The sequence below is a fragment of the Podarcis erhardii genome, assembly GCF_964252035.2.
Source record: "Podarcis erhardii genome assembly, chromosome: 10".
NCBI lineage: Eukaryota > Metazoa > Chordata > Lepidosauria > Squamata > Lacertidae > Podarcis > Podarcis erhardii.
This window is the reverse complement of record NC_138500.1, coordinates 52,035,698-52,057,083: the sequence shown is the minus strand read 5'-3', so window position 1 is coordinate 52,057,083 and position 21,386 is coordinate 52,035,698. Positions and strand designations below refer to the sequence as shown.

Sequence of the window (21,386 nt, the reverse complement as noted above, 5' to 3'; positions counted from 1 at the left end):
GCGCGTGTGCGTGCGTGCGTGCGTGCACATGCATGCACACCTATGATTTAACTTAACTGCACATTAATAAATTATAAGACAAAAGGAAAAGTGGTTAAGAAAGATATTTCTTTTTTTAAAAAATAATAATAGTAGGTGAAACAAATGCATGATTATTAGCCTTTGTTTTTAAAACCACTCTTTAGTGTGAGTGTTTAACTTCTTATTCCCTTCTTCTAATACTTTAACTGCATGCCTTTGTACTTTAATATATATGTGTAGATTTATACTATAGATATATAGATATATACGCTCCTTTTGTTGTACCTAATTATGTAGTGTCCTTTTATTTTCTTCCATTTATGCTGGTATTCTTCCACTTGACCTAAGTGCAGGTAAAGATGAGCATGAATTGTATGGATTTTTGCAGATTCTTAATTCAGTTTCTTTAAATAGAAATCAGCCTGTAAAAGTGAAAGGAACAATGCAATTCATTAAAGGAGAGTGTTGCGCTGATAGAGGGAATGTTTATGGGATATCCATCAATTTCTTTAACATAGTACCTGTCTTATTGCTTCAAAAAGCACACGTGTATCTACTGTCTTTCATGACAATCCATTAGACAGGCTCTGAGGAGGAGGCAAGTTTGTGCTACAGGGAGGAGCTCATTTTTCTATCACTAAGGCTGCTTTGTGGCAGTAATGATAGCTTGCAGGTTTCTCCTCCTTCAGAACCTCTGAGAATGCCTCTGCTAGCAATGGGGGGGGGGCGGGAGTAAAGGCTTCCCTCCCCAATTAATTCAAGCATTGGTGAGATCTAGTGTCATGTGTTTATTGGTCACACCAAGCTTTCAGATGTCTGTTTCCTGTAGAATCAAAGTGGGCTAGTATATTGCAAATAAAGTGGAAGCAGAGATCCTATTAAATAAAGTTCACTTTTCAAAAACGCAGGCACACAGACATGTACAGTCAGTTTATTGAATGCCATCTTTTGCTTACTCGTTTCCAGTATACCTTTCTCCTTATATATGTCACCTTAATAAACACACAGAGAGGATAGTTTCATGACCATTTGGGTTCCTATTATCTATTGCTCTATTGGAGAGCTTTATGTTATCTGTGCATAGGCTGACCTGTTAAATGTTCTGTTTGGTTCACAGCTTATAGAACTTATTAGCTGAAAGTTAAGATGGCTGTTGTTATTAGCATAAGAAAGTGAAATATAAACAATAATTGGAGAAATGGTAATCAATACTACTATCTAAAGAGTAGTATAGCACTGTGATGTTGGATTAAAGCATCATGGATTAAAACATCATAATGTTGGATTACTTCCTGTAGAATTTCAAATCAAAATTTCAGAGAATCTGGACACATCAGCCTATTTCTGACTCATGTCAGTTTTCCCCATGTATATATTCATAAATTCATTCCACTGCATTATTCTCTATTTTTTAAAATCCCATATAAAAAAAATCTGATTTAAATTTATACTTAAACACATAATGAAACACAATATACATATAAACTACATGTTAACCTAAAATTTGCATTGTTTTATGAATCTGGATACTTTCTTGAAATGAGAACTGTATCGCAAAATTCAGAAAAGCTTGAAAACTGAAGGGTAATTATATTCCCACTCTTGGATTGGTCTAGGAGGTCCTAATTAGCTCAGTTTGCTTAAAGATGTGGTCTACATGAGATTCCCACCTATCCTTACTTGTTTTGTTGAAACACTTCAACATAATATGATTACAAATATCAAAACAGTTTCATGCAGAAATTATTTGGTATATTCTGCTGACATGTTATGTAGTAGTTTGACACCTTACAACCATAACATACTTGTTCTGGTACATCCATAAATTAATGTTGTTGTTTTTACTGAAATAGATGGTTGTCATTGTTGGTATTTTGCCTATTTATATGAATTAACTGGCTATTTAACTTGGTTAATAAAAAAAAATAAAGCTCTCTAGATATGTAGTTTATTAACTGAAGCAGAGGATAACAACAACAATTGTAATAATAATAGTAATAAATGATTAGTAGTAGCAATAGTACCTCGCCCATCTGGCTGGGTTTCCCCAGCCACTGGGCGGCTCCCAACAGAATATTAAAAACACGATAAAACATCAAACATTAAAAACTTCTCTAAACAGGGCTGCCTAAAAGTCAGATAGTTGTTCATTTGCTTGACATCTGATGGGAGGGCATTCCACAGGGCGGGCACCACTACCAAGAAGGCCCTCTGCCTAGTTCCCTGTAAACTCACTCAGAGCTGGACCTCAGTGTCCGGGCTGAACGCTGGGGGTGGAGATGCTTCTGCAGGCATACTGGGCCAAAGCCTTTTAGGCTGGCTGTTAGCATCCCCTGTTCATAATACAATCATCTGTATTGGGGGGGGGGACCACATTGGCAAAGATGAAAAGTCTTTGTTTTTTCCTGAAAATAATAGTAGTAATAGTAATAGTAAATAAATAATTCCATATGCTGCCCATCTGACTGGGTTGCCACAGCCACTCTAAGTGGCTTCCAGCAAAATATAAAAACACAATAATACATCAAACTTAAAAAAAATCCATATACAGGGCTGCCTTCAGCTGTCTTCTAAAAGTCATACAATTGATTATCTGGTTACAGATAGGTAGCCGTGTTGGTCTGCCATAGTCAAAACAAAACAAATTCCTTCCAGTAGCACCTTAAAGACCAACTAAGTCAGTTCTTGGTATGAGCTTTCGTGTGCATGCACACTTCTTCAGAAAACTGATTATCTGTTCAACATCTGATTGAAGGGCGTTAAACAAGGTGGGTGCCTCTACCGGGAAGGCCCTCTGCCTTGTTCCCTGTAACTTTACTTCTTGCAGTGAGGGAACCGGCAGAAGGTCGTTGGAGCTGGACTTTACCTGCTTTGTTAGATTACTCCAAGAGAAACGTTTCCAAAATCTCAATTCTCCATAAATTCCTCTCTGTGCCTAGAGCATGAACAGATTCATGTTTGATTTTGCTCTGAATGCATCTCTGCAGAGTGGAGCACAGTTCACAAATGTGCTAACTGACTGTTAACAATGTGTTGCATCATAATGTAAACTGTTATTTTGGGGGAAGCAAAGAATAGTCTTCAGACATTTTCAAGAAATCAGTCAGAATTAAGTCCTCTTTACTGAAGGAATAATATCCAATTGTGTTTTGCCGCAACTTCCTTTAATTTTGCATATCTGTTGCATCACTTAAAAGCATCTGTTTTGCAAGTTCGTCAAGGAAGGTTCCTATTTTTGAGTACCTAGAACTTACACAGGCTCAAAGTAGGGCGATTCTATATTTTGTTTTACAGATGCAAACTGGGAGCTTCCTTCTTTTCTGGATCAAGCAGCAGTAAATATGTGCTGCCACAGAAAGCTGGAAGTTGATTTCAGTTCCAGAAGCTGGGTGATGGACCATTGTGGGGGTGGATTAGCACAATCTTAAAAATAAAAAACTCTGATCTTTCCCCTGACAGGTTTTTCAGCATTGTTTCCAGGGGGAAAGAAATGCATGGTATTTCATTCCTCAAATGGTTTTGCATGCTGAATAATGTTCGAGAACATGTTGTGAATTAACCACATAGAACACACAGAGGTGCTGAAGAGGCATCACTTTACCATACCTTTTAACAGCTAAGGTTTTCATTTTATGAAACCCACCTCTTTTGCTGAATTTATGCTGTTCTTTTATGATGGAAGCTGTTTTATGATTTTTACTGCTTATCTGTGTTTATTATTGTTTATTACATTGCTGTAACCTGCCCGAGGTGAAGGGTGGGTAAAAAAATCATACAAATCATTAATAAAGTAAAAAATGCAACCTACCATGCACTTCAGCTATAAAATCCTTTTTTACTTGGTCATCTCTGGGATTGCACAGGTTGTACCGTTGCAGTTCTTGATGGGTGCCTCCTTGTGATAAAAGCCTATGTCCATCAGAGTCATGAATGAATGATTATTAGCCTTTCAAGATAGCTATAACTAATATTATTATTGATCTGCATTTTAATAATGATTTTATGTGCTTGTTTTCCTTTTGCAACTTGTTCTCCTATTGTATCGAGTAAAATGTCTTTAAAAGAACCTGCATGGGTGTCCATTTATGTATGTGTTGTGTTGACTTAACAGGTAAGATGGTGCTGTAATGTATGAAACATTTTTACTCTGTAAAAATATTTTCGCTGTTTGTTTTCCTCTTTCCTGCTTTCTCTGATGAAGGAAATTCAGAGAACCCTTTTGAAACCCCTTTTTGAAACCTTCCCTGTTATGCATACTGTACCAGAGACGGATTTAGGGTGGCGAGACTGGTTCCCCTGCACAGGGTGCCGAGCCGAGGGGGCGCCTTCCCGCTTCCTTCACAAAGCCTAAGTAAGTGCTTGCTTCGGGAAGGAGGCACGAGGGCTTTGACAGGGTCCCTCCAAAAGCTTAGTTAGTTCTTGCCCAACTCTGTGAAGTAGGGCTCCAGGACCCTGCCAGAGCCTTGTGCCTTCATCCCAAAGTCTGGTGCCTCGCTTAGCCAATTTGGGAAGCTGCTACAAGGGCCGGGAGGACATCAAACTTTGGCCTTGCACAGGGCACCATATTACCAGGGTCCACCCCAGACTGTACCTACCAACATATAAGGGGAAGGATATTTATCTTATGGATTTTAATGCCATCAAAACAGCTGAACTGCAACGTTCCGCAGAAAGAAACTGCCGGAAAGAAATTCAAGAATTACCAAAACAATATGAAAATAGAAAGTTATATTTCTGCGTGTCTTTATGGTTTTCCATCAATCTGTAGAATTAGTGTCACTTTTGAGATGTTTGCTAGCCTTTTAGATGTGGCTAGCCTTTTAACTGAGAAGTAGAATACTTAAACATGCCTCTTTATCTGGAAATGTCACACTGAATTGAATGGGGCATACTCTTAAATGAGTTGCATAGAATTAAACGGTTATATAGTTAGTTGTACTTCATAATAGACTAACATAGCATGCTTACTACCACGTCATATGCAATGTCTGCTAATCCTGTAGTCACTAATTCTCTAGTGGTGCCAGAGTGGAACAGAACTCGGGGACTCACCTCCACTGGGTTACCAGGCAGGATTCTCTTTAACAACAACAACAACAACAACAACAACAACAACAACAACAACAACGTACAACACCATGAGGAAGGGTTTCTCTTCAGCTTCCAGGCCTGCCTTGCATTGTTGGCAGGCAAGACAGTTGTTCAGAGCATCACACACCTTTGTAACAATTTTGAAAATAGATTCCCCCCTCCCTTCCCTAATCCTTCTAGTAAGAAATTTGGATTATATGTAGAAGGACACAAAAGCAAATTTGGGAAGGAAAAAATGATACGTGAACCTGTTGTCCACTTCTATTTATGGAGATTGTTTATATAGTTTGGGGAAATATGAAGACTGCTTACCTTCCAGTTTCCCAACCTCAGGGCCACCAAAGCACTCCATTTTTTTATAACTTTGGTAAAATCCATTTTGTCCAAACAGGTGCAAGACATTTACTGTCTTTCTAAATGTGCCAGCTAATCAGGTGGCTTTGAGAGGTATTGAGTCCTCCTTGTCCTACCATAAATTTTTTTTAAATAAAACTACAACACAAGGATATAGTGGCAGCAATAGCCACTCAACAAAATGAGGAGAAGAAAATGGGGACAAGAATAACTCTCATGGCTCTGATTTTCTGCCTTTTCCTGTTTGGGTTTCACTGCAACCCTCCCTGGTGTATTAGGATGACCTACACATGGGGTTTTTTGCAAAGCAATGGAAGCTAGGAGAACTAGAGTATTTCATTCCACTTTTCATTGGCAGGTCAGATTTCATGGAAGAGCAGCAGCTCAGTGATAGAGCATGTGAACACCCCCAGTTCAATCTCCAGCATTTCAAGGTAGGGTTGGGGAGGACCTCCACCTGGAATCCTGGAGAACCGCTGCCAGTCAGTACTGAGCTAGATGAACCCAATGGTCTGAGTCAGTGTAAGACTGTAAGACAGTTTCCTATGTTCCTATCCTTTCATGGTCATTCATGTACTATTTCTGAACAGAGATTCAATCATAGAATTGTAGAGTTGGGAGGGAGTTGGAAGTCCAACCCTCTGCAATAATCTTCAGTGGGGACTGATTTGTCCATCCTCACAATGGTTAGAAGACAATAAAGTCTATAAGGATAAGATGCCAGCTCACTATAAATGCAATACTGCTATTTCCACAGCCTACAGAAGCTCCCCATCTGTGTGCAAAGCTGCACCCTCAAGATTCATGCACACCTTTGCTAGACATTATCAAATGATCATACTTGTAACGATGCGTTATCTTAATGCCGCATTTCATAGAAGGCGGCTTTGGGATAAAACAGTTGAATCTCCCTGCTGTTTGGATACAAGAAAACTTGGTACATCTGAATTGAAGGCTACCCCACTGCAGAGAGGGAAATATTGACATTGTCTATTCTCATTCTCAGAGATTCAAAGGTGGGGTAGTTTGCAAATAGGTAGATATAGAGAAAAGCTAGAGTTATGTTCTTGGAAGCCCATTCAGTATCTGTAGTGGGTTTAGATAGTTTGACTCCAGTAGGAAGTTCTTTTTCTTTGTTAACCATAGCAGTACATTAGCTCCAGTGTTTTCATGCTTGTTGTATTAGATCTACTAATACTATTAGTAGACCTCCTGTCAGAGTAAAGTTCATGGTAGAAGCTTATCCAAACTCTTGTCACAGCCCAGGGGCTGAGGGGAAGCTCCTCCCCTTGGTTCCATTTTAAAGAGGACCGTGCCTGGTAACCAAGAGGAGGGGCTTTCACCAAGCGGAAGAGTGGTCCACCTGAGAATTGCTGCTAATGGAAATTCATGGTAAGTCCACATTTTTCATTTTTCCGAAAACGGAAACAAATCAATATTCTATTCCTTAAGATTCAGGTTAGGGAAGAAGTTAAAGCTGGATTGTACGAGATGCATGCAGCCTTTCATATTTTGCTCTGTTTTTCTTGTGTATTTAGTGCCGCCAGTGTATCCAGGGATCAAAAATGTTACGGCAGCTGCTGCTGAGACCTATGCCAATATCAGTTGGGAGTATGAGGGTCCAGTTCATGAGAACATTTATGTTGAATATGGTGTGGCAGGCAGTAAGAAGACATTTCATTGAATTCTTCCAAATGCTGTAATATATTTAAAAATATTTTAATAATAAGAAAATGGCCCAATATCGACTTAAGTTTTCAAAAACTAGTTTTGCTTCTAAAAAACTGCAGCAAACTTTTTAATATGAAGTGCATAGAAGTGTGTACAAGCACACATTTGAAATAATGTCATTTTATTGTATTGTTTTAGGAATTAGAGCCATCAGCACTTAATAAAATGCCCCTAACTAAATGGACACGCATGGAGCTGCACATAGAGTTTACTATCGCAGCTACTAAATTCCTGTTGATCAGCTGTTTAGTAGGTGGTGACTGAATCAAACCCTTTCCCGCACCCCCAAACGGCAATTCAGCAGAATTTTTAGCATTGTTTTGAAAAGCACACACAGCCCCAGAGGGAATTGCTCATGCAGAAACTGTGTGAATTGGTAGTTCCCCACCAAGCAGCATATATATGTGAGGAAGCACTGCTTCTGCATCTGCAGTTACTCCTCTTTCCCCACCTCACTCTGGTGAGAGTTGATGAGGCTGCCCATCATAGAGTACATTCAGTCTTATTAAGCACATACATATTTGTTGTGCTTGGAATTCTGTTATTAAAACCTCATTAATGCAATGCAGCTTCAGAGATACTTAACCTGAAAGGTTATGAAGCAAAATGCTTTAAACTACAGTATATTGAAACTGGGGTTTTTTGTGCCATTAAATTCATATGTAGCCAATTAGTCTTCATTAAAACTAGAAAGCCTGATTTTCTAAACATCTTCAGGGCAGCAATTTGATGCACCTATAATCCTAAAGTTAAATGCTTGATGTTTTGATGGCAAAAGGTGTCTGCTTGTTTGCTTTCCTTTAGTTGTATTATGTCCATGAGGTTAAAACAGAATAGAATAGAGTTGGAAAGGACCAACCAATACAGGAATCTTTTGCTCATTGTGGGGCTTGAACCCAAAACCCTGATATTAAGAGTCCAAAACCCTGATATACCTACTGAGCTATCCCCCAAAGGTCACTTTTTGGTGGTCAGGGCATGTTACTTGCCCCATTACATGAGAAGGAAGATAATGCCATCATCAGTCCCCAGTAAAGTCCAGTTTCAGAGAAGCCTTGTGTAATTATACAATGTGTATCTTTCACATTTTTAATAAATCCTGAACAGAAAGATGTGAGAAGCATATCTGAATGGAAGGATTTTCACTCTTAATTCTGAGAAAGATGAACTAGGCAGAAGTGGGCAGTTTAATGAGCCACACAAATTCTGGTTATGAATGAATTGCTCCCCTTTTCTTTGCTTGATTGCTGAGAAATTAAAGAAAATGTAAAGAAAAATCTAAGCAGAAAATGTGCCTCTCTTAAAAAATTAGGGTTTTAACACCATTTCCCAAGAAAACAAAACTATAATCAAATCTTTGTGGCCATTTTAACAGTTAAAACAACATTTCCTTTCCTCTAGCAGACTGATCAAAATGAATCTTTCACAATAGATGAAAAATGAGATTGTGACTGTTTCCAGGCTGATAGCTGCTGCAATAGAAAGAGAGAGAAATAAAGGCACCTTAAAGGCTAATAAATATCTAACAGCGTAAGCTTTCGTGAACTGGACTCCAGTTCATCAAATGCATGAAGTACTATTCTAATTTGACATGTATACACCCAAATAGGGTTGGGAGCAAGGTTATAAGCAGTATATATTTCATTATGAAATGAAATGCAAAAAGTACAAACTGTGACAATTACAGTATATCTTAAATGCACATAAAATCATTTGTGACTATACTATTCATAATTATTAATGTTGCTTTGTGAATAGAGCCTGTAATTATTTTACATCCATTTAAAGTTGGATATAATTATTGTAGTCTTCAGGGGGGTTTTCAACTCGTTCCCTTCCAGTCTCACTCCTTACTGTTTGCACATGCACACACACACAGTGTCCTCTATAAGTTGTTCGACTACAAACCCCATCAGCCCCAATCAGCATGACCAAAATTCAAGGAGGATTGTGATTTTACAACCTCTGGAGGGGTACCACATTGACTAAGGCTGTATTAGTCCATTAAAGCACGTACCATAATAAAAAATATTAGGCTTTAAGGTGCCACAATACTCTTTGTCATTTAGCCTACAGTTTACCTAGATATTGTATATTAGTAAATAACAGCAAAATATTTTTGAGACGGAAATCTAAACTTTTGCCAAACGGCAGTAAGAAGTGTAAGCATGAATTCAAGACAGTGAATTTAAATACTCCAATTGTTGTGTTCCTAAAAATTTTGTAGGCAAAGAAGATTTGAAAAAAGAAAATGTTAATGGTTCCCGGAACTTCTTTATGTTAAAAGGATTAACACCAGGAACATCATATAAAGTCCGGGTTGGTGCTGAGGGTCTTTCTGGTTTTAGGAGTTCAGATGCTGTGTTTGAGACAGGTCCAGGTGAGGCACACCATACCAATTCTGCTCTGCATTCAGAATTGTGATGTGTTAAGTGCTGGGAATCTGAAGTAGTGTTATGTTTGTATATTTATATAAAAATTATCCTTTTCTGCTCTATCCAAGGGAGAGCTAAAATGTGTGTCTCATACTCGCACCAGCATGTCTTTGGTATGCTCCATGAATTTGTTGGTTGTCTTTATCACTTTGCCATTTGTTGTAAGGAAGTATACATTTTTCACGGCTCCTTTTGAGGGGCCCTTTTTAATTCTTTGTTTCTGGATTGTACATTTGTGTTAGAGAATAACTAAGTCTAAGGACATCGAACTCAGATTATCAAACTGGTTCCTTCTAGCTTAAGGATCAATAAAAATGTATTAACTTTGTTGTTCTGATAGACCAAATGTATTAAAACCAGAATACGTATAGTATTTGGCATGTTTTGTACTGAATCAAATGTAAGAAGGGAGATAAAGAGCGTCTTTCCGTTTATCTTTATAAAACAGCAATAATTTAAAGAGGAAAATAATAGTTTTTGTTACCAATATTTTGTTACCAATGTCATGTTGAGTGGCATAATCATATGTGTTTAGGGGGTGTGCTGTTGGTACATGTGTTGGTTGCATATTGCATATACACTGCAATATTTCAAAAGCAATGCTAAAAACAAATGTTAACTTTATGATGTGGAACAATTAGAAAGATACCAAAGAACCTGATAAAAAGGGCCATTTTAAAAAGTTAAAGTCATGTACTCTGATTATATATGTGAGGAATGCAAAGTGCTCTTCTACATGCAACCCCATGTGTTCAGAAAGGGTCCTCTGGTTCAGGAAAATGCCAGTACGGATGAATCCCCACTTCTGTGTGATCAACTTGTGTGTGACTGCCAGGAGTGCCAACTCTAGGGGGACCTGGGGGCCCGAGCACCCACAAAAAAATCTTGTGGGTGCTCAGCATCTGCACTGCAGGGCCCCCTGCACAACTTACAATGCCTTGCAAAGCACTGAAAGTCACATCAGAGTCCTCGTGAGACCTCGGAGATGCTGTTTGAGGCCTTGCAAGACCTCGGAACCTGACTTCCAGTGCCCCAGAGCTTCAATTCCACTTGTGGATATTTTTATTACAGTACTTTTGATCTGGATTGGAGAGAGAGTGGCAGAAAGAGCATTTAAAGGGTGTTTAGAGGGTGCTCCCCACTTACGCAATTTTCACTTATGCACATGGGGTGCTGGAATGTAACCCCCTCATAAGTAGGGAGTCACCTGTACTCATAACACATGGTCAGCACTACCTATTCTGCAAGTGCAAACTGACAATAAGCTTAAATTCTAGACACACATTTCATTCTTCTCCACTGCCCTGGGCAATCAGTATTGTCTGGTTAAGGGGCTATAATGTTCTTCTACATTATATATTTCCAATGTATGGCTGTTCGAAAAATTGTATGGCATTATGGTAAACTCTTAAACTATGATGTCAGTGTATTTAGTATAGTCATAGTAAAATTATATGATCTGGTCTTAAATCAATTCCCTACAATACCTTTTATCAGTTTCCTTCTGTGTTTATAGCAAAGCTGATAAAATTTAAACAGCAGCATTCACAGCTTTTTTATGTAGAAGTTAAGTGAAACTCTGGTGATAGGATGACACTTTTCTTGTGACTATTGCTACAGAAGCCAACTGATTATGGGTGGGGGTGGGTATTTCACACCTGCAAAGCTAAAACTAGACGGCAGATTTCCACAAAAATAGCTCATTTCCCAGATGAACACAAAAATAGCAAACCATTGAATCATATAATTGGAGAGGACCTTGGTGGCCTGGTTGGTGGCTTTACCAGAATTCATGGTCCTAAAGAACACTAAATGTCAGAACCTTCCTGAAGAGGTGTAGGTGTTCTGATGCAGTGTAGACAGCCCATACCACAGGACATGAAACCTATAGAGGGCCCTGAATGCTAGTGAACATGCAAGGGGAAGTCCTTGTTTAGAAGAACATCCCCTATAGTCCCTTGGACCTTTTCATGCTGTTAATAGTGGAGAGAAGGTGTGGAGCTGCCTTGCCAGTTCCTTTCATCACCAAGGGAAGGGAAAAGGGGAAATGTGTTTTGGAGAGTGCCGGGGACAGTTAAAGATGGGCAAGAAAGTAGCAGGAAGATAGTGGGGACAACTTCTTTCCATGCTCATGGATTGACTTGGCACAATTCTTCCGCATTTTCCTGAGTTTTGTTTATAGGAAATGCAGAGAAAGCCAAACTGAAGAGAAGCATGGCAAGATAATTACATTGCCATAATGCAGCAGCGAATTTTCATTCCTCAAACTAAATGGAATAATTCAGCATCTAAATTCTTGCTTAGTGACAATAAATATGAGGAGGTAAAATGGGGCAAGGCAGGGGGATCTGAAACCCCAGATTAGACTCAAATCTACATAACATGTTTGTGGTCTCTGAAAGAGATCTTGTTCATCATAATAAGACATTATTTCATATTAAGTAAGCACAGTGCGGCCCCTTCCTATGTACTTGCAGCTTCTGTATTCACCAGGGGAAATTAGCAGTGTGCTTAAAGAAAACAATTTGTGCAACACAACTACAAAAGTTTATGTAAAAAAACAAACAAACAAAACTTGGGAGGAATCCAGTTGATACCCTTGTGCTCACAGAAGTGTTTTTGATCCAGTGGATGTATCTGCTAATGGAAGAAAAGTGATAGTGGTTATTTTATCCCTGTAGCCTCCAGTACATCTAAAAATGGGCTCCAGAGAGGAGCAGAGGAAAGGAGGAAACAGCTACAATTTCCTCTCTAGCTCATCCATTAACAGAGGCATTGCTGAATCAAAAGCACAAGGGTACCAGTTAGATTCCATCAACTGGGTTTTAGAAATGCGTACTCCTTAGCAGGATAAACAGTATCCTGGTATGCAAGGAATATCAGAAGCTGCAGAAGTAAGTTACTGTCTTTTCTTGTTACATACTTGGTACAATATGCATGGAGTGTTTCGTTTAGTTAGCATGAAATTTCAGAATACATTTGAATGTTATATGTGCATGTCTTCCTTTAATGTTTGACCCTAAACTTAATTCCTCATAACTGCATGTTTGGAAAATTTCAGATTTATCTATTAAGAAAATGGACTTTTAAAAATAATAAAATGTTAATACATTCATTTGAAATTGAAAGTTTTATGAATTTTAGTCACTAGCTATGTTGGTGCTTATGGTTATTTTTCAGATACTTTATAAAAGAACCCCAGACCTTAACGTAATCACCTCTTATTTTTATAAAGAATGCATTTTCAAAACCACATGCAGTAATCCTGTAGAGTACAACTGTGAAACTTGTAAATATCTACACAGAAATCTTGTTGCACTTCCTATTGCAGAAAGGTGAATCTACTGTGCATAAGTAATGCCTTCAAGTGGATCATGCGGCTTAATTCCACAGATCAATTAATTTCATATACTGATGAGCAAGTGTAGGAACCTGCTTGACTGAACTAATTTGACTGTCATCGTTGACTTTAAAATCTGCTTTAGGAATGTGCTATAATCTTGCTGGTAAAATTATGCATCCTTTCTGCACAAAGCTATGGACTCAATGACTTTCCTCCAAATTTTGCATTATAAAAATATTAGCCATAGCCACCTCCATATATAGGTATCAGTTAGCAAAATAAGTAGAATATGCTAAAGAAGCAAATATTACAGATCCATGACATGTGAAGCATGCTAAATAAATCAAATGCATAACGTTGAACATCATTAATTAACCTTGCTGCAAATCCATTCTGAGGTCAAATGTTCTTAAATACCACATTCAGTGTCATTCTTCTGATGCAAAATTAATACATAGAATGTTTTTACAGAATGGTTGTGAGTGAAATTACTCTAATGTAATGGATATTTGGGAATAATAATTAATCTTTTTCCATTTTCTAGCAAAGGCAAGCCGGCAGGTTGACATTGCTACTCAAGGATGGTTCATTGGTCTTATGTGCGCAGTTGCTCTTCTCATCCTGATTTTGCTAATAGTTTGTTTCATACGGAGAAATAAAGGTGGAAAATATCCAGGTACGATATGTTGCACTGTGAGTTTGAATATTTAATTCTATTTACATTTAATATATTCTCTACTCTTAATTGCCCAAATCCAGATTACTACATCAAGGAACCCAAATGATTGGGGGTTCTAAAATAAAATAAAATAAATCAAATCTTTTCACAGTAGTTCCCTGGGTCATATCACAAACTGCCTTGAAAGGCACTTTGGGTTTTATCCATGCTGATCAAACAGACTTCTACTGATACAATGGGATTTCTGTCTCCACTCCTTCCCCTGATTTCCTCAAAATCTGGAGGGTCTCCCAACCTTCTGGGGCTGATTTTGAGGGTATGTTGAGGCCTAGAGGCATCATGAGAGGAAAAAGAAGTTTTGTTGCATGCATGGAAGTATTTCGTGTGGGCAGAGCTGCAGTATTAGATAAAACAGTTCGCCATACAGTGTGGGAAGAAACTGGGAGTAGAGAACTACTTGTGCTGCTCTTTGGATCTGTAATTTGATTCAGATTTATTTCTGGAATTTTTGTGAAATCTTAAGAATTTGAAGCAATTTAACTTGGCAGCAATTACAGATTCAAAAGTGTGACATAAATGCAATTATATAGAATTGTTGTAATCTTGAGTTCAACCCTGAAAATAGTCCTTCCAATTTCAAATAATGAGTTTTCATTTTCTCATGCTACTGATAGAAATTTAGCTTCTATCAGTGACATCTTTGGGGTTGTATCTTCCATTGGATATTTAACATAAAATTGAATTGACATTCCTGGTAGTTTGCTGCATAAAGATCCAATTGTATGCTGCTGAATTCCAGCATAGAAATCACAAAGCAGAGGGGCATATTCTATAAAGTCTATTATTACAGGGCATACCCTTGAGCAAAGAGGTTTGCCAACATACCTTCCCCAAAGCATTTCAGATGGAAGAACATTAAATCTTGGTTAAGAACCTAGTATATAATTTTCCCCATAGTTACTAGAAAATAGTTAAGTCTATAGCTTCCTGGGTCATTAGCTTGTTCTCTTCCAACTGGAAGGGATCATACCAACTGTTTATTGTAATAAGAAGGGCAACCACCAATTGTATTCACCAGTGCTGATTTACTTTTATAAAGTCTTTTGGGGTATAGTCAATCCCTGGAATCTTCCCACTCTTAAACTGGTTAATTATAGAGGGTTGCTCAGACAGTATTATAGCGTTTTCCCATGAGCCCACCACATAAACAAGATACTGGGCAAAACCTCGCCAAGCTATTTGCTGCAATCTATGGGCCACAGTACCACTGGGCAAAGGCATTCCACACTTATTGGGCTCGGAATGAGGCTTATTATATGGTTATCCATCAAAGGAGCTTCTGTATTTTTGTTGTTCTGAAGACTTGGTATCATTAGTGATCTCATATGACCCATTAGTGTCCACTAAAGATGCAAACCTATTAACTATTGGAATTATAAATGGCAGGCATGGTCTGTGTTGCACAAGCAACATCATCTCTTTTACTTTATTTAGATTTGGGTTTATTAATCATTTATGAGGGTGGGTGAGACCTTTTCCTTCCTTTCCTACTGGTGATGATAATAAAAATGGTCTAAAGACAATTCAACTTGATTTAAAACAAATTACACGGAAATCAAACATACAAGTACACTTCAACTAAAACTGAATATAAACATAAAAATCAGCTGTTATGCCTACCGGCGTGGTTGCTCAAGAGCAAACAGGCAAGATCCCCACTGATCTTTTCAAAGGCTTTATTATTGGTGCAAAAACATTTACAGTGCAGAACGTCTCAATTCCATGTCTTGATCAGTCACTAGCAGAATCTGAGAGTGGGCGGTCCTTAAACTTTCCCTAGCAGAGTAGTCTCTTTACCCCCATCCGACGCCTCCCCTCTCTGCACGTAAACCTACTGTGCAGAGAGGGCGTGGCTAAAGGGGGGCCTGCCTCCCCCCCGCTTTGCTCATGCACGGTGTCTTGGCTCTCTCTTGCATCCTCTGAGCCCTGCATCCCTTCCCCACTAGAGGCGGGGCTTCCCTCCTCCACGGAGGAAGTGCTGCTTCTCACGATCTTTGGAGGCTCCCTGTAACCCACCTGCCCTTCCACCTCTCGCCTCTGAGCTGATGGCAGTTCCCTGACATCAGCTAAAGAAAGTATAATATAACTCCTGCAAGTTACAAAGCCTAAAATAATACCAGATACCTCTTTTCTGCTGTTTTTGTAGTAGAGGCTTCTTTAGAAAATGCTCTTGTGGGATGCAACCCAAAAGAAAGTTGCTGTGTGTTATGATGAAGATCAGCATTCTGTCTGCAGATCTTTATGTTCCATGGATATAGTTGCTGCCCAGTTTATCCTTAATAACAGCAAAGCACTGCTGGATTCCAGGGTGATTCCAGCATGAACCAAGGCAGTCCTTCCCTTTTTATAACTGCAGTAGAAGATGGAGATTGCAAGGGTTAGGTGACTGGCATACAGCTGCTGCTGCACACAGGGTCCTTCAGAAAGCACACACCCCACTAGGGGTTGGCATGCATCACACTTCCAATCCTTGCTAATTGTTATCCTCCATTTGTATGTTTTAGTGAAAGAAAAAGAGGATGCTCATGGTGACCCAGAAATACAGCCTATGAAAGAAGACGACGGAACACTTGGCGAATACAGGTAAGCAATTATGTTAATTCATACTGGTCATGTCTGCTTGATTTTGAAGAGAACTACTTATTTTTAACTATTGCTCCACACCGTTCAGAAGTATTTAATACTGGAGGTGTTAGTAGCTTCATCAGCTCAGCATCCTCAAACATGATGTCTCACCAACATTAAGAATATCATGTGGTGTCACCCACAAATATATTGATGTAGGACCATAGCCCCACTGCCATTACCATTGCAAGGCAATTCACAGGCATAGATACCAACATATCTGATAGTTAATGATCCACTTGACTGTAAGGGAAATTTGAAATTCTATGGGTGCAGTAATTGTGGCAAAGCATAACACAAGGCATGGCAGCATCTCCACTGCTGTAGGAATGTTTCTAGAGGAAGTTGTGGAGTTCCCCCAGTGTCTCATCGTCTTCTGGTAGCCTTGTTCCCACACAGCCTCTGTGGATTACAATCTACCGGAGCAATCCTATGCATGTTTACTCAGAAGTAAGTACCATTGTGTTCATTGGGGCTTACCCCCAGGTAAGAGTGCAAGGATTGCAACCTATGTGGAAAATCTTAAGATCATACATTATGATCAACCAGAAATGTAAAATACAGATCCAAATTGCAGTATTGCTAACCGAATACTTAAAACAAATTTGGATCCAGGGTTTTACTTCATTCATATGTCTCATATATTTGCTTCCAGTGTTCACTGTGATTTTGGGGCAGTTTTGTGCATGTGTGATTTTTATTTTTACTTATTATTTAATCTTTCTGCCTTATTCCTTTCAAAGCAGGAATAAAGCAAAATATATGAATGTCCTGTATTAAATCCAGGCTTAGTAGTAAAAAATATAATTGATTTCAGCAGTACTCAGCTTTTGTTTTTTGTCTTAGTAGTGTAATAATCAAACATAGATGAATTCTAGGCATCTTGTTCAACAGTAGGGAAAAAAATAGCTAAGTGATATATGAAGGGTAAAAATCATCAACTTGAATGGATAAAAATTAGGTGGTAGTTTCAAATTAGCTGAACTTTGTTAAGTTCAAAGCCAGTTCATTGTTATCTAATAAGAATAATAAATTAGCTATTTTTCTTGCCTCACAAAGGCATGCTATTCAAACTACTAATAACAATATATAATATAATTCAAAGAAAGCTTTATCATTTTAATCCAATGTGTTGGTTTAAACAAGAAAGGATGATTTATTTAAAAGGTTAGCCTTTTGTGTTTTGTTTGTGCATTCTATCATATTTTAAGATATGTTTATGTATCATTTTAAATACTTTGTTTCTTGTATGTCATGTACTGTAGTGCTCTAATTGTCATTTTTAACGAGTTCAGTATATTTTTGTAGCTTTCTATCTATAGGAAATTAGTCTTTCATTTAATTGTTCTAAGCTGTGTATTGTATGATTCTGAATGCCAAAGAATAGGTCCTGTGTTGTTCTATGGCACTTACAATGCAGAAACTTTTAAAGGTGATTAGGTTTTGTATTTCATTGTTGCTGGGTAACAATAATTATAAAAGATTGGGGCTAATAATATTGGCCTAAAGCAATTAAGTAGTGACAGAATTGTTCACAAAGGGAAATTATTCAAATGCTAACTTGTACCTATGATAGTTTTCTGTTCCCGTGTTACCTTATAGTCATGCAGAATTATGCCAATTCTCTGGTGAGTTTTTGTTGGGCAACTCAGTTCTAGATGTGATCATCAAATCTATTATCATGTGGGACCTAAGCCAGGATTTTAGTCTATGTCTTGAAACAACTAGCATGTTAATGTGTGAAATCATCTATGCCATCATCAGTTAGTTGTACGGTTAAGTAAATGATTGCATGAATCTTTACTACCAGATTTTATATGTTTTTTAAGAAGTCGCTCATCTAATTCATTTTGCTAAAAAATCTCCTTTTAGACACAAGTTCCTGCGGCATTCACAGGTAATAATAGGATTTGCCCCCTTTTCTCTTTAGAGACAGAGCAGATGCAAGCAAATATTCAAATCACAGATTATGTGTTTGTAACTTTTGTGCAGCCCAGTACTGCTACCATTACCGGTAATCACTTTCCTGGTTCATGCTGCCTCAGGCAGTTCTAAAATGTGATTCAGTGTGTGTTTGAGGGAAACTTTTTTTGTTTTTGTTTCATTTCCCCCCCAAGAATTCGAGTATTTTGAACTTTTTTCATCACTTCAGGTCCATGTCTCCGTGGACAGTAAAGAAAACGGACAAAGGAAGAAAGAGAGAATGTAGCGATGTCACTCGTTTTCCCGAAGCAGACCCTGCCTTTACCAAAGCAGTGTCTGTGTGGTCTCAGAGAGCCAACCTATCCAGAAGGTCAGGAGAGCAATCCTTCATCACCAGATCAGAGACCTCTCACAGGAGAGTCAGGCACTCTCCAAAGCATTTAAAAGTAAATTCCATCTCCCCTTCACTCTGTCGGAGGAAAAATAAACCAACGGAATGGCAGCCTGAGGGTGTTTCTAGATACCACACTCTGTGGCAGCAAATAACAAAACTGGATGAAGGGTCACATTCTCAGGTAGGACAGCGTCCCCCATATCAGCAAAGGTCCACCAAGGGCCCGGCCTCTTCACAACAGTGGTTCAACCACACAATAGGCCCCAACTCAGATTCAGAAGACAACTACAGGGGCCAAGTCAAGAAGGTAAGACCTTCTGGTGCTCCTAGTATTGCTTGTAGTTGCTCCAACTCTGACAATAGTTCACTAATGAGGTCTGTTGTATTACCCAAAACTACTTCCATTTTGAAGGATACCCATGCTGTGGCCAAAAATGCTGTAGCTTCTGCCATGCAGGCTGAACCTTCTTCAATAATGGACCCCGAGGCACTACACACAGTGATTACTGTGGCCTCCTATGAAACAACTAGAGAGCACTGCCAGTTATCGGTACCTGAAGCTGTGGACAGTGTGGAAAAAAATTCAGCTTCTACAAAAAAGCCTAAATTTCACAGTGACTTGGAGGATGAATCGCCTCCTGAGAATGAAGAAGTATCATTTGCTTCCTTACTGGAAGTAGGAAAGGATAGTGAGCCCATACGTAGGTTCAAAATGGAGATTCAGAACTACTTATTCAAGCATATTCAGAAAGAACTACAGTTAAAACACCACAAAACTGAACAGCCTGCAGAAAGTAGCATGATAGATAAATCCCTTCCGGTTCATTCAGCTGTTAAAAAACTAATTCATAAAATCTGGAATAAACCCAATGTAAGACATGTAGCTCCAGCAATTCTACATGAACTGTATCCTCTGCCAGTGGACAAATCTGTGTTTTGGGGGACCATACCCAAGATAGATACTGCAGCAGCTAGTAGAAATGCTAAGACATGCTTCTCTGGAGTTGCGGGCTATGTCCCCAAACATCCAGTTGATAGAAAGGTTGAGGCTATGATCAAGAGATCATTCAGCTTAGTTTCAGCCCAGCTTAGAGTATCCCTTTATTCTGCCTATGCGTCTAGGGCTTTATTAGCCTGGCTGGAAAAGGAGCAAGCAATAAGGGGAGGCACACTGAAGTCACCTTCAAGCAAGTGGAGAACACATATTCTGTGTAGAATTGCAGCTAATTTCATTCATGATGCTGCCCAGGATTCTCTCGAACTCACAGTTAAAAACATAGCATGTCTCACAGTGGCATGGAGGGCTAGCTTGTTGCGTCATTGGCCCTTGGACCTAGGCATGAAATACCAGCTGTTATCCCTACCATATTGTGGTGGAACTTTATTTGGAGACTGCTTGGGACAGGTTTTCAAAGATTATGCCCAACAGAAGAAATCCCTCCAACAGCTGAAAAAGAAAATACACTGTTCCACTTCTTTTCTTTATTATCCTCACAGGTGTCACACAGCCTATCAGTTCCCTACTAGGTTAAAAAGAGGGAAAGGTTTGCAGTCCTTACATCTCATGAATATGAAAGGGTATAACATTCAAAGAAGTCACAAATGTACCAAGAGGAGACTTCTGACATAAATGCTTTCCAGGAAGCAAAAATAGTTTCAGTCAATAAAAAGATGACACAAGGGGAATGAGAAGCTATTTCACATGGTTTCTTGTCTTGATCAATTTTAAATGCAGTATCAGTTTTAAACTCTTTCTGTATCACTCTCACTGTCTCTGGTCAATTGCCTTCTTTTCACTAGGGGAATAAGTAGATTATTTAACCAACTGTGTCATTTGTTATCCATACTGGATACATTCCCCCCCCCCCCCCCGATTTAGAAGGGGATATAGGAGTCTCAGAGTGGACACACACACACACGGGGGGGGGGGGAGAGAGAGAGAGAGAGAGAGAGAGAGAGAGAGAGAGAGAGAGAGAGAGATCTAGACTGAGGTAATTAGTACTTTCTGTTTTGCTCAGCCAGCACAATATTTAAAGTCTCTCTGTAGAGTTTGACTTCTGGCTTCATAAAGTTCACAAAGGGGTCCCCTGCCCCTTATTTTTAAAATTGTGTTCAAAATAGTAGCCCCAGAACTTCTTAGCTCCAACAGTTCTGGCAGAAATTAACCAACCATTCCTATATCATTTAAGAAAATTAAAGTTCCCAGGTCATATATTGTTAGTCCAGATAATCCAGTTATTTCATCTCAGTGGGAGTGGCTGCAGTGCCTACGTTCCTATATTACAACAGCATTGTAAAACTGATTCAGAGGGACTTTTATTCCCTTGGGCCGTTTTATTATCTAAGAGTGCTTCATATCCAGACAGACTTCCATCATTGCCACAGAATATTTTTAACATGCACTTGCTTCTTTAGACTGATTTGAAAATGCATTTCATATTGGTATCTTCACAAAGTGGTGCATTACTAAAAAATTAATCCAATAACACCTGCCAGCCAGTTCAATATATCCTACCTTTACAAGAAAACCAACGCTGCAATCCTGAACATATTCTTATATTATTAGCATTTCAAACATTACCAGTGCAGCATGGCTCCTTCTCCTGCCACTCAAGTAATATAGGGGCCCTGTGATCTCAGAGTTTGACCAGCACTATGGCAATTCCACCTTTAGGAGTTTCATTCTCAAGAGCCAAAAAGTTATGAGTGGCCTTGTTTCTGTTGCAGAAC

General features: G+C 38.8%; 1 protein-coding gene across 16 annotated transcripts in view; it reads left to right on the top strand.

Moving 5' to 3' along the window:
- NRCAM (neuronal cell adhesion molecule) overlaps positions 1-21,386 on the top strand; it is a 141,334-nt gene that overhangs the window by 107,526 nt on the left and 12,422 nt on the right. For 8 of the 16 annotated variants that reach the window (XR_014160505.1, XM_081877812.1, XM_081877820.1 and 5 more), the window contains 4 exons: positions 7,005-7,130; positions 9,425-9,577; positions 13,520-13,651; positions 16,219-16,297. Coding sequence is in view for 15 of the 16 variants with exons in the window: in XM_081877812.1 (XP_081733938.1) it covers positions 7,005-7,130; positions 9,425-9,577; positions 13,520-13,651; positions 16,219-16,297 (490 nt within the window). In the remaining variant the exon portion in view is untranslated. Of the gene's footprint in view, positions 1-7,004; positions 7,131-9,424; positions 9,578-13,519; positions 13,652-16,218; positions 16,310-21,386 lie in introns of all 16 variants that reach the window. The other 8 variants (XM_081877816.1, XM_081877819.1, XM_081877815.1 and 5 more) reach the window with 3 other exon arrangements.